Source organism: Malaclemys terrapin, chromosome 3, assembly GCF_027887155.1.
Source record: "Malaclemys terrapin pileata isolate rMalTer1 chromosome 3, rMalTer1.hap1, whole genome shotgun sequence".
In the NCBI taxonomy this organism is placed as follows: domain Eukaryota; kingdom Metazoa; phylum Chordata; order Testudines; family Emydidae; genus Malaclemys; species Malaclemys terrapin.
The window spans coordinates 78,120,090-78,133,770 of record NC_071507.1 but is presented as its reverse complement, the minus strand read 5'-3'; the positions used below and the strand labels follow the sequence as shown (position 1 = coordinate 78,133,770).

The following is a 13,681-nucleotide window of genomic DNA, read 5'->3' as shown; positions in this document are numbered from 1 at the left end:
GGCAGCCTTCGGCGGCTTGCCTGCGGGAGGTCCTCCGGTCCCACGGATTTGGCGGCAATTTGGCGGCGGGTACGCCGAATCCGCAGGACCGGCGGACCTAAGCAGGTGTGCCGCCGAAGGCAGCCTGACTGCCGTGCTTGAGGCGACAAAAAAGCTAGAGCCACCCCTGCTTCATCATAGTCACTAGTTATAGCTGGAGGGCTGTCTTTACTAGAATGACCAGCTAAGCATTTTTTGGGTGTAGCTGATCTACTTCCATAGACTTGGAGCACTCTGTTACCTCATACCTGGTTGGGACAGGAAGGGGTTAGGTATAATCTGTCTCTTTATCTTAGTCTCAAGATTGCTTGAAAAAAGCAGCAAGAGAAAATTGTGGGGTTTGTCTTCTCAAAATTGGTATAAAAAGTGTGGTGGTTGATCCCTTTTTTACTACAGCCTGAAGAGAAATTAGTTTTTATTAAATCTACCTTGTTTGCATGTGAAATTTGAAGTGCTGCCATGTCTGTTTAGGTTTAATCTATTCTCAACTTCACAACAACACTTTCAGCTTAATACCCACTCTGGCAAACTGTTTCATGAATTTAAGTTGACCTTCCCAAGTTATAAAGGACTTCTATCACTTGACAGCTAAAATGAAACAAAACAGATTCCATAAGATGTTTTTGGAATTCATACTCCGTGTAATTGTGGGTGAAATCACAATTACCTGTCCCAATCACACTTATTGCATACCATCTTTTATATATTCTGCTAATCTTTTTAATATTTTTAGTAGGGCAAAACATTTTTTTTCTAATGGTATGTCTCATAAAACCAAAATCTTGAAATAAGATTGCTGTTTAATTTTTGATGTCTATGGCACTCAACATAGAAATGAAATAAAAATTTCAGGTATGAGCCCAGCTCTAGAATCTTGAGGATTTTTTTTTTAAAAGGCAGAAAATAATTTGCATTTGTACCCATTCTAACTCCCACAGTCATAGGCCCCTGTCCTTCAAGGAGATCCACCAGTGCAGACCCATATGCCTGTGTGGAGTTCAATTGGTGGGTCTAACTGAGCAAATGTTTCCCGTTGTAGGACCATAAAAATTACTGTATTAAACAAAGAGTCTCCCTCAAATGGAATACTTTCTAATTTTGAGTTTGGATTCCCAAGCTTCTAGCCAAAGCTCTCAGATCTTTTGAATATATCTGGCTGAAGCAACTTAATTTCCGCATTTCTGTGTAATTCCCTTTCTAACTATGTAAAATACCTTCCTCCAGTGCTATTTAATCTTGATTAAACTTCAGAGATCCCTTGTTTAGAGAAGATTTATTCAAGTGTGTGTGCTTTGAGCAAGAGTATCTAACAATTGCTTATTTGATCACACCTCTTTTATTCATAAATATTTCAAGCTTCCAAATCTAAATTTCTTAAAAATGAAAAAGAAATCCTAGCTAATTGTAAAGAAAATTTAGTCATACATTTGAATTCAGCTATTTCTGAACACTAATTTTAAAAAAAACAGTAGGTTGTAAGTAGTCTCCAGAGAACCCTGAAAACTCAGTTGTAATATCTTAGCAAAGACAAGCATCTGTGCTGCAGAGCAAGTTAAATTAATTTAAGAGATGGGGGAGGAGTGAGAAATAGGTGAATTATAAACCTTCTAAACTTTTACCTTGTTAAAGACAGTCTGTCATGGCAAAAGTTGTTGTGCTATGTCAATACTATCATCTTGGTTGTGAGCATGTTGACAAATTACTTTTCTAGTTGTCAACCTGAGGCTGATCTGACACAAGAATTTATTTAACTGATTCATATTCACAGACTTTGGGGCCAATTACTGTCTACTCCTCCTGTGACTGCTTAGTGCTTCCCAGGAGGCATTTTACACCTTTTGGATCTGGGTTTCTGGTTCTAGAGCTAAAAGTATAAGGAAGAATCGGTCCCTCTTTTGCAAATAAAGTAAAATTACTAAGATCTCTACTGCATTCTCTTAATTTTTCCTCAGTGATTTCCAAAGCAGACACAAATACAGCCAATGGCCGAAGAAACAGTGTATATGTGTACCAGCAAGATGTAGATATCACAAGTGAATATGAACTTTCCAGTGGGGTTATGAAAAAAGGCAAGATCCAAATAAATTGTAAAGGGTGTTGGTTGTATTAACTCTGTAGATGAACTTGTATTAAGTGACAGACTGAGCACTTAAACAGAAAATATCTATTATAAAATATTTGTTTTGGGTTAATGAAAAACAAAATCACAGTAATTGGTCATAACTGAGATATTCTAATTAATTTGATATCATTGCATCAAAAAAAGTTCTACTGAACAAAATATTAACTGGTAAATGCTCAGTTTGCCTCACGTACATGAATTACCTAAATGTAAGGTACTGAGTTTTAAGAAGCATGAAAAATAAGATCTTTCTTGCTGCTTTATCTTTAATTTTCACCTTTCTTGTCAGTTTGCAAATTGTTCCTTGCTTGCTTATCGTTTTGATCAATGCAGTTTGTATTTTGCCATCAGTGGGGGGAAAAAATCTTCTCAATTTTTAAGTTGCACCTTTTTGATTTTGCTATTGTGATGCAGTTTTAGTGGAGAAGGCTGCTTTGCTAAAATCCAAATTCTTTCAGTGGCTGTAATAGTCCTTCTAATGAACAGTAAACTACTGTACCTGTCTCTAGTAACCTCAGATGAAAGCAACAGAACCTGGGGAAGAAGCACAGCTTGTCACCAAGAAGAATTTGAAGACGTGAAGAAAAGCTTTAAAAAGAAAGGTTGCACATGGGGACCAAGCTCAGTTCAAACAAAGGAACGTGCAGATTGTAAGGAGAGGTATGACAGCTGTATTTTATATTCACTTAACATGAGGACAGATATTTTGATGACTAGATTGGAAGCCAAATTTGGGAGCACAGTTCTGCAACCCTTATTTAGCTAGGTAGTTTTTAGCTAGAATTCCTCAGACCCTCATTTTATTAATCTGGGAATTTTCTGGTGGTCATAAATGGGATTCATGCAGACAAAGACTCAAAGATGCTAGAACAGTTACTTACCTTACAGTCTCTGATTCTTTGAGATGTTTTGTTGATTCTTTGATGTGGCTTCAATGACCCACCCTCCAACCCCACACCTTCGGAGTCAGGCTCTACTGGGATTCTGAAATAGTGAGGAAACGAAGAGGCAGTCAAGGGCACTATGCCTGTACCTGTTGCAGCAGTGAATTCCAGGCTGTCTAGATGCTGGGTAAAGGAAGTATTTCCTTTTTACTACTTTGAAAGGCAATACATTTTTAGAATTTTGTGTCCTTTTGTTGTAAAGTGTTGAAATCAGCTGTCTGAATTTTCACTAGTACTCTTCATTATTTTTTTATAAATCACTCAAGATCCTTCTTCTTACTGCCTTTCCAGGGTATATTTCTTTGTCTATTAAGTGTCCATCAACTGGAATGGGCACTTCCATGATTGTTAAACATACAATATCAATATAAAATAATATGTCTATGTTAAATGCAGCCAGGGGTGAAAGTAACTTAAAGGGCTTACCAGTATGCAGGGCTGGGCCATTAAATCCCCCGGGCCCTTTAAATCTCGATTTAAAGGGCCCAGGGCTCTAGCTGCGGTAGCAGCAGCTGGGAGCCACAGGCCCTTTAAATCACCCCATGTTAGCGGTAGCTGAGGCTGGGACTCCAGGGCTCTGGCGGCAATTTAAAAGGCCTGGGACTCTGGCTGCTGCCTGGAGCCAAGGGCCCTTTTAAATTGTCGGCCTAGAGAAGCTGCCCCCTGCCAGTACGGTCGGCTGTGTACCAGTTCTTGCCGGTACACCGTACCGTACCGGCTTACTTTCAGCTCTGAATGCAGCTTCCTCTTTTGTGCTTGCTCTTTGATCTTGCCCAGTTCTCTTTTGTAAAAGTTTGTGTTTTAAAGAATTTTATAAACCCCCATCAAACAAGTTTTAGACCTTGTACTATACGCAAACTTCCTAGCCACTGTCGCTTTTATTGTTGTAGCACTTTGTATGTTACATGTTTAAACAAGCACAAGAAAAGAAATTCTGTAGAATAGATAGCTTCTAGTTATTCATTCTTTCTCTTTTTAAACCTATATTAGTTCTCATTAAAAAAGTCATAGAAACATGCTGTTCTGTACAGTGTCTGAAGAATCATTCTGATTTCAGAATAAGACCTCTCTCGGATGGCAACAATCCTTGGTCAACTATTTTAATGAAAAGTCAGAAAGGTGTTCCATTAGCCTCCCTGTTTGTGGACCAAGGTAAGAGTTGTTTATCAATTTATGGAAATTGCCATAAAATTATATGAATTAAGGCACCACTTCCTATGCACATGCTATACTTTAAGCACATAAATAGTCCATTGAACTATTCCTGTATATAAATGTAAGGCACATATTTAGATGCCAATTCTGCAAAATCTTATTTTTTTTTTATCAGTAATCATTGTCTGTCTTGACCACTTGCCCTGGAAGTGTAGTTCTTGGTTTGTGTTGAGAAATCCATAAAGTTCCATAGTATCACCATTTCTAGAACCACCAATTGTTTTTCATTTACCAGTCCTGTTGTTTTAGTTGCATAGAGCTATAGAATTGAGTTTTAGTAAAAGCTCCTTAGTTAAGGTTGTAACACCAATTCCATCCTTGGACCTGTTTTGAAAATCTTCCATCCAATATCAGCAATAAATCTCCCTTTCATTTTGAAATTTGTATGCCTAGTCTTAGACCAGAAGAAATGTATTTTTAGAAAGCTTGTAATTAGGCCAGGTTACAAATATACAATTTTTTTCTACTTTTTTGGAGAAATCTCTGGCCATTCTTCACTCACATCTCAAAAAATTTATTGAAAAGACATATTTTACTCACTGATCCTTAATAAAACTATTGTATAAGCCTAGATTTCTTTCGTGAGTACCTCTTGCTACTCAGATTTCTCCACAATAATAATATCTCTGTTCAATATTTTGCAGAGCTTTGAAGTATGCTTCAGCTACAGATCTCTCAAGTGCATAAAAACACAGAAAACTTTAGGTGCTACAATCCTTATGTTTCCTGATTTATTGATTAGAAGCTTGCATTGTCTACAGGCGCTGCATAGAGAATGCCCAAGTTTTGCCGGCACAGCCTGATCTGTATCTGTTCCACACGCACAGTTCATGATCTATTATGGCCATGAGCATCTAGACTTTTTGGCCAACTTCCAGTTTTAATTTGAAGGTTTTTGTTTTTACTAACTAAGATACCTCAGGTTAAAAATATCTGCAACACAGAAGGAAGCTTGAAAATATTTTATGAAATCTAGTAAATTTGATCATTTAATAAAAGGGAAGTTAGATTTATGTGGCTTGTTTCTATTTTTAGAATTTGCACTCCATTTGAACAATGAAAACAGCTTCATTTTCTGTTTCTCATGCACTGGCATAATGTTGGAATGTAGTTAGTTAACTTTGCAAAGAAATATTTATATCAAACAAAACAATTTTCTTGGAATTTTAAAAAGCCCAATAACCATATTTATTATTATCATCTTTTCAGATTTTTTTTAAATAAGATAAAATTGAGGACTGGGATACTTCCAAGGCTCCCCTTAAAAACAAACAAAAAATCCCTTTCTTTTAATTTATTTTGAAATTTTTAGAAAAATGTAGGCCATTCGGGCAAAACATCAAAGTTGTTGGGAGCAGAGTAGGGAAGGGAGGGGATGGAACCCAGCTGCAAAACATTATAATTAAGCTTGACTATCTAAGACAGGACATTCAGTAGTTGAGACTGAAATAGTAATTTGAACGGTCAGTGTTTACTGTCGACTGTCTCTCATTCTACCCTACTGTACAGAATAACAGTTCATGTACTTGAATTGTGACTCCTCCCATACAGTTACCACCACATAGAGAAAAGACCCAGTCTCTTATTTTATACACTTGCCTTCTAAAGAGTCCAGTACACGTTCTGCAGCCATCACTTGCCTTCATTTGTTATTCCACTGTGAGCCAAAGAACTAAAACTTCCATGTTCATTTTCATCATACAGACTGGAAATATCAAACTTATTCATAGTGGACCTAATAGCCCATTGAATTCAATGGAAATAATCCCATTGACTTCATACAAGTTTTGATTCAGAGCCAACTGAACAGGTCATACACCACAGCCTTCAGACACTGCACACAGATTGTGTGTAAAAATCATGTATACTACTCACAATAATCTATTCACAGAAATATGCTGCAATTTAAGTTCTTCAGCATAAAAGGAAAATGGAAGTAGCAAAATATATGTATTTATAGTCTTGGGAAAAAGTATTTATAGTCCACCCAGTATTAGCTGTGTGATGAGTAGAGATACAGAGGCAGTTTGGTGTTTAGACTTTCACAAGTAAGGGTCAGTTTTTTAGATTTTTTTTTCAAATTTAACTAACAATATGTAGCTAGTTTTAGAATTATCATGGGAAAATGCTGCTATTTGAATTTACATTTTGAAAATAGTATATTTGTTGGAAAATTGCTTTTATTGTTTTGACTACTAGAGATTTCTTTGATATTTATCACAAAGAATATGGAAAGATTTTGATTTGAGGAAATTTTGAATCTGACTTAACGGTTATCCCTGTGTGTTCCTCTGAGTCTCCAAAAAGGGTGTATATGGGGGACACAGAACATCTCAGTGTATGTATATATTTAATAATGAGGAATCCTAAGGTACATGTACCAGTTTGCCAGAAAAAAGTGTCTTATTTTGCAGTATTTAAGTACCTTCCAATATTTTTACATTATAGATGTTTGTACAGAGCAGAGACTTTTCCCTGAAAGCTTGGATGCAAAAAGACCAAAGCAAATGAAGTTGCCAAATCAGGCTTATATTGATCTACCTCTTTGGAAGGATGATCAGGGAGAAAACACTATAGAACATGAAAGCTTTGAAGAAGGAACCTCTGCTAGTTCTGCAAATAGTACTCCACAAATGACTCCTACAAACAGTCTCAATAGAACACTGCAGAAAAAGAAAACTGACTCTATATTGTATGGATGTGCTGTTCTCCTTGCATCTGTAGCTTTGGGCTTGGATATTAGAGAGTTAAACAAATCACAGGTTCCAGACGAACTGTTGCCAAAGGAGGAGAAGAAGAAGCGAGAGGGAATATTTCAGCGTGCTTCAAAGTTTCGCAGGAGTGCAAGTCCTACAAGATTGCAGTCCAAAAAAGAGGAAACCCATATTCCATCTCTAAGTCCATCTGCAAATACCGTGAATCTTCTCTCTATGCCTTCTCTTTCCACCAAATGCTTGCTTCAGTCTGACAGTGAAGATGCGTTTGTAAGCATCACTCCCAGCGATTGTGACACAGGCATTCCCATTGAGGCCTTTTCATCTGAAACTTCGGCAACTAAGACGGGGGAACAAAGGGTAAAGCCGGTGCTTGACACTGATCCTGCGATGTTAAAGAATCAGTCTCCTATTCTTCCTCTGAAACAAGAATCTGAAAAAGTGCCAAATGACTCTTCATCAAAATTGAGACAATTGGGTCACAGACGAACCATGTCAGATGGAAATACTTTCCAGACTACGTGTGGGTAACATAGAATATCAGAGAGATATAGCGGGTCTATAGTGCATAAACAAAATTGAAAAATCTCATGGAATTATAACTTACTGAATATATTTTCAATAAGTAATTATCAAGAATAGTATCATACTACAGTGTATGGGAAGGACAGGTGTTTCATTTGAAGTACAATATAAATTCCACTAATGACAGCAAAATAGCTTCACCTAAGGATTTAGTGGAAGTCTGTGGGGACCTGCTGCCTGGTAGGATGCACCAAAATCAGTGTTGCCAGTGGAATTACCAAAATTGGTGCTGAGGATTCCATTCAGGTGGTTTTACCATATTGTAGTTCTTAAAGCAAAACTGCATTGCCAAGTATAATGGGAAATGTTGGTATTTCTATAAAGGTTGTAGCATCAGAGCTTCAAGAGGCTGAAAGAAATGCTGAAATTGTAGCTTGGCAATTGTTCAACTGAGACTAATTCATTAGTGTCATTTAGTGATGTCCATTTATTAACTCATAGCAAAACTGGTTTAATAAGTTTTACTTCCCTGACTGGCACAGGAGTCCTACCACACAATGAACATTTAGTGAGCTATTGTTAAGACACATCCAGACTGAAAACACTTGTCCTCTAATCTGCTGGGATCCAGTAGAAATGTTGAGTTTTTCACTATTAATACTAGCATTGTCCTATGTAATTTGAAGAGCATCTTTTGCAACACAATATTGCTCTTCAATATGATTTTGAGTTTAAATTCCTTAAATTAATTTGTTTTTCCCCTTAATAATTGAGGGTTTCCAATTTGAGTGTGTCTTTAAATGATTTGGCAAAACTTGACAAACTTCTCAGTTTTATGTCATCCTTCTATTGAGCTGATTGAATTCTGCTGACTGATGAGAAATAGGCTCTCTTAGCCTCCAACACAGGAACAATACGGTTCAGAGAAATTCTGTGTGTGTTGAGTGACTGTGTCAGACCATTATCTGATGCTGCCATTCATTTATGGGGCATCACTAATTCCCACCAGCCTGTGTAACTTTTTTGTAGTAGTAGTAGTAGTTCAGGTAGTACCACTAAAGTTGCTGTCAGTGATACACCTCTACCCCGATATAATGCTGTCCTCGGGAGCCAAAAAATCTTACCGCGTTATAGGTGAAACCGCGTTATATCGAACTTGCTTTGATCCGCCGGACTGTGGAGCCTCTCCTCCCCACCCCCCGAGCGCTGCTTTACTGCATTATATCCGAATTCGTGTTATATCGGGGTAGAGGTGTATGTGCTTTTCCAAATGTCAAAAGTAGAAATGATCATCTAATATTGTCTTGTCTTCTCCTCCATCTAGCTAATGGAATCACTTCACCGAATGGAGTCTCTATGTTGCCAGTTCTTCCAGTTTCTGCGATTCTGCAGTCTACATCTGTTCAGCAAAGAAGCATCCACCATGACCCATCACCTGAAAAGCAAAGAGCTGTCAATATTATATCAAGGCCTCGACCTTCTTCTCTAAGAAGCAGAATAGATCCATGGCAGGTTCTTCCACAAAGTATAAAGCCAGACTCTACAGAAGTGGACTATTTAGAAAGTTATGTAGGTCCCAATGTTAACTTTGTACCAGATTCTGAGGAGAGAACTAAATCCCACATTCCTTCATTACTTGATATTGATGTGGAAGGTCAAAACAGAGACTGTACAGTGCCTTTGTGTAGGATGAAGAACAAAACTTGTCGGCCATCAATATATGAACTGGAGAGAGAATTTTTGTCTTAAGTGCCTAGCATTTTTAAAGTATTTCCTTTTTTAAGGAGAAGAAAAAAATTTAAATTCTTTTGAACATCTAATATTTCATGCTACTGTTTTCTAAAATACTGTGGCCAATACTACCAAAATTTTTGTAATGGGCAGCTAATTTTGTACAATGTATAACAAGGGGCCTATCTTGAATTTTTACTGGAATCCCATCTAGTAACCTTAAAAGCACAATGCTGGACAACAGTATTCTGGACATACATCTCTAAGCACAGTTTGAATTGCTAAATTAACTTGTCCAATTACCTCCCACAAAATCTCACCTTTTCTCTGCTAGAGCTCTTGCTTTTTGGTGTGTTTTTTTTTGTTTGTTTTCTCTCACACATTGAAGGACTAATTGGCATGCAGAGGATTTGCATTCAAGTCATGGGGAGTTCTGTGCACATACATTTTTCTGGAACAGCCCCTTTTGAACGGTGGAGTTAAGGATATTTTTTTTTGGTTGGTTGGTTTTTTTGTTTGTTTGTTTTTGTTAAGATGCCTGAATAGAAGTGCTCTACCCACTCTGCCCCAAATAGTTGGTTTTCCTTTGGCATTGACTACATTATGTGAGTAACTTACCACCACCAAATGAATTTGCATAGTTTTGCCCCTGACTATTTTGAAATACAGTAGATTGTCAATCGTAGAATTAACTTACCTAAAAAGTTGTAATTTAAATTAAAACTAAATTTAAATTTGAGTGACTGGAATTTGGTTCAAGGTATTTAATGTTCTTTGTTTTTTTGTGTGTGTGTGAAGCAACATTCCATTAGGTAAAGATAAACTGGAACTTTTATAGTCGTGCTCTGACTTTTTTTGAACACATCAGTATATTTGCACTGAGAAGAGTATTCTTCTTGATGATTTTTAATTAAAACGGAGTTCTCTGGGTTACTGTACCTTCTGTTTGGGAAAGAGGATTTTCTTAAAATGAGAACAGTGCAGTTAACCAAGTTTGTTTCTAGCACAACTGCAAACTGTTACAGAGTCTATTTCAAAGTAAACCCTGCCTTTTCTTCCTTATATTGTCAATGGGAGCCCTGCTTTTCGTGCCACGGTGTGGTATGAAACGGCAAAAATTTGATACACTTGATTTCTTACTTAGTCAGTAAATGTCCAACAAATTCATAACTATAGAGTTTTGGGGGGAAGTGTACTTAAACTTGACCATGTAGCAACTTCGTTTTCCCAAATCACTAAATTAGTGGTGACTAATTTAAACACTGTTTTACCAATAATTGTTGGAAGTGCTGAAGGAGGAGCAGCATTAGAATTAAGGAGTATTTCTTGAATTTTGACAACTAGAAATTCTCTGTATCCTTTTTAGATTTAGATATGCTGCAGAAATAAAATTACATACTTAAGTAAAAAAAAAATTTCATTTCCCATCAGGACATTTTCTTGTTTTAAGGCCTTTGTTTAAATGCTTTGTCTCCTTTACCCGTAAGTCTGGGAGCTCAGATTGTCCATTGTTGAGCAGAATTCATGAGCACCTAGCATCAAAGCAAAGGAATTAAAAAGCCGTTTTTTATTCTATAGTGCACTACATTGGTTATATTGCAAGTGGGAGAGAAGAATTGGAGAATGTCAATCCTGCAGTTTTAACCTTGCAGAGAAGTGGATAGATGGACAGAACTTCCCTGAGAACAAGCTCACAATATTAAGAGTGGAAATGAAAGAACATTTTCTTAAAGTATTATTTCTACAAAAAATGTTGACACACTAACCAATGGTTGGCTGTAAACTGAGTGACTGTATAACAGGTTATTATTAAATTATTGCATTTTTGTTCTATCCTGTTTATTTTCAGTAACCTGTATAATTGCTATTAAGTTTGTTGTAAGTACTGCATACTTCAAAACTTAGGTACCACAAATTTCAAATACCATACAATGTTCTTTAACTTGTATTCTTTAAACTTGTACTTAATTTTATCAGGTACACTTCAGTAGATGAAGTTTAGTTTTTAATTTAAAATGTAATGATTGGATCTCATGTTGTACACAATTAATTACACGTAGTGCTCTGTGGAAAACATGGATCAAATCTTAAATATAGTTTGGTAGTGTATTTAATTTTGAAGATGAAAGTTACAGTTGTGAAACATGTCTACTTAAACTGTTTCAGGAGGGATCATGCCTTTATAATATTGAGAGACATTTAATTGATTATATTATACAACTATCCTCCTGGGGAAAGTACCTCTACTAGGCTTTCTAAAGGAAAATCTCAGGTGCTGTAGTCATATTGTCTTGTAAACTTTTGTTCATTCTACTTGGTTTTACTTCATTATGAATGTTGAATTATGCACCATAGATTTTGTAGTCAACAGCCAGCATAAAAATGCCCCACTCTGGGCTGTATTGTTTTCTCTTACCAGTCATCCTTATCGTGATCTGTTTTTAAGCAAAATTCCCCATTGATTTTAATGGGGGATTCAGCTTAAAAATGAATGGTATGGCCCAATTACTGCATGGTAACAATGTTAAGAGCTATATACTCAGAGTTTGCACCCCAAGAAAAAGAAGGTATGTAAGCCATCTCCAACAAACTTGTTTTATTGATGCAGTCTTTTAGCTATAGTATATAATGTTCTTTAGAATTATTTTTTCACTTCTTCTTTTCTGTAGTTTAAAATTATAGGCCAGTTTTCACTAAAATGCAAAGATTAAAAATAAAGATGATTAAATCCATAGTTTCACACTTTCTGTTTCACATGTTACCAGAGATACCTTTGTACAAGTAAGGGAATCTGGTATATATTTATAATGATTTTACTTCTGTATTGGGTATAGCTGGTAAAAGATGTATTTATTGTCATGTATGTGAATAGTCTCACCATATAAGTGATAAATTTATACTGATCATGTTGGCATACAATTTCAAGGTGCTTACATTGCAGAGATTAAGGTAACTACTTGACATGCTGTTTTACAAAGCCTTATGACTGAAATATTTTTATTTTAAAATAAACTTTTGTAGCTAGTGTATTGCATATTGGCCTTGGCCTTCTTGAAATTAGGGCAGGTTTTAAAGCGTTTTTATATCTTAAACTCCCTTGTACAAATTTCAGGGAGTAACCAGGAACTATGAACAGCCTGTTCTTAGTCCTTCAGAATGTGGGAAACATGTAGTTATTGTCATTGAACTAAATGTAAGTGATTAATGTTAATCTGAGAAGTCCTGTAGGTTTTTGCAATCTTGAAATGCAGATTAAAATATTAATAGTAGCAGCCTACACTTTCTTTCATCCATGTAAACATAACACTTCTCATCCGTAGAACCCAGTGCATTACAATGATGAATAAGTATCTTGTTTCTGTAAAGAGAGTTCGGGCACTGGAAGATTCACATAATGAATCAATGGCAGAATTGACTTTCTTTGGAACAAGAATATAAGCCTTGGGTGAAATCCTCTCCCCATTGAAGTCAGTAGAAAAATTCTCAGTGACTTCAAACGGGCCAGGACTTTGCTCCTTATATTTTTGTATTCATCATTTTTGTAGGTTCCTTTCAATTTTTCTGAGATGTGCTTCTGCCTTGTTAACCCATCCTTGCAAAAGAAAGTATCTCCATGTTCACAGTAGTAGCAGGAAAAGTGTAATATTACCTCTTCCATCACATTCAACTCTGATGATGGTGTGAACTTCAAAGCAGTGCACCCAGTCCTGAAAATCTTTCCTCAGGTGAGTAATAATTCAATGAAGCCATTCAAGTGATATATTTATGTGGGTAATGAATGGAAAGATTCAGTCCCAAGTTGGGATCATTTATATGTTAACAGGCATTGGCAGTCCCTTCCTGTCTTCCTTTAAAAAAGGATACATTTTAAAAAACTACTATAATAAGATTATGTATTTAAGCATGTGTCAGGAACTGCAAAAGATTGAGATTCTCACAGTAACTGAGCCATTTTGCATATTGTAATTACTGGCAGGGCTCTCAAGCGATTTGAAAAAATTAATTGTGCAATTGAACAATAATAGAATACCATTTATTTAAATATTTTTGGATGTTTTCTACGTTTTCAAATTGATTTCAATGACAACACAGAATACAAAGTCTACAGTGCTCACTTCATATTTATTTTTGTTTACACGTATTTGCACTGTAAAAAAACAAAAAATAATATTTTTCAATTCACCTAATACAAGTACTGCAGTATAATCTCTTTATCACGAAAGTTGAACTTACAAATGTAGAATTGGTTTAAAAAAAAAACTGCATTTAAAAATAAAACCATATAAAATTTTAAAGCCTGCAAGTCCATTCAGTTCTACTTCTTGTTCAGCCAATCATTCAGACAAACAAGTTTGTTTACATTTGCAGGAGATAATGCTGCCTGCTGCTTG

At 36.1% G+C, this 13,681-nt stretch overlaps 1 protein-coding gene across 3 annotated transcripts in view; it reads left to right on the top strand.

The window, feature by feature from the left end:
- MAP3K21 (mitogen-activated protein kinase kinase kinase 21) overlaps positions 1–12,559 on the top strand; it is a 55,472-nt gene extending 42,913 nt beyond the window's left edge. The window contains exons 7-11 of one of the 3 annotated variants that reach the window (XM_054022733.1): positions 1,992–2,108; positions 2,671–2,821; positions 4,163–4,257; positions 6,769–7,557; positions 8,884–12,559. In XM_054022733.1, the coding sequence (XP_053878708.1) occupies positions 1,992–2,108; positions 2,671–2,821; positions 4,163–4,257; positions 6,769–7,557; positions 8,884–9,308 (1,577 nt within the window). In that variant the 3' untranslated portion in view covers positions 9,309–12,559. Of the gene's footprint in view, positions 1–1,991; positions 2,109–2,670; positions 2,822–4,162; positions 4,258–6,768; positions 7,562–8,883 lie in introns of all 3 variants that reach the window. The other 2 variants (XM_054022735.1, XM_054022734.1) reach the window with 2 other exon arrangements.
- Positions 12,560–13,681: the final 1,122 nt, after the last annotated feature.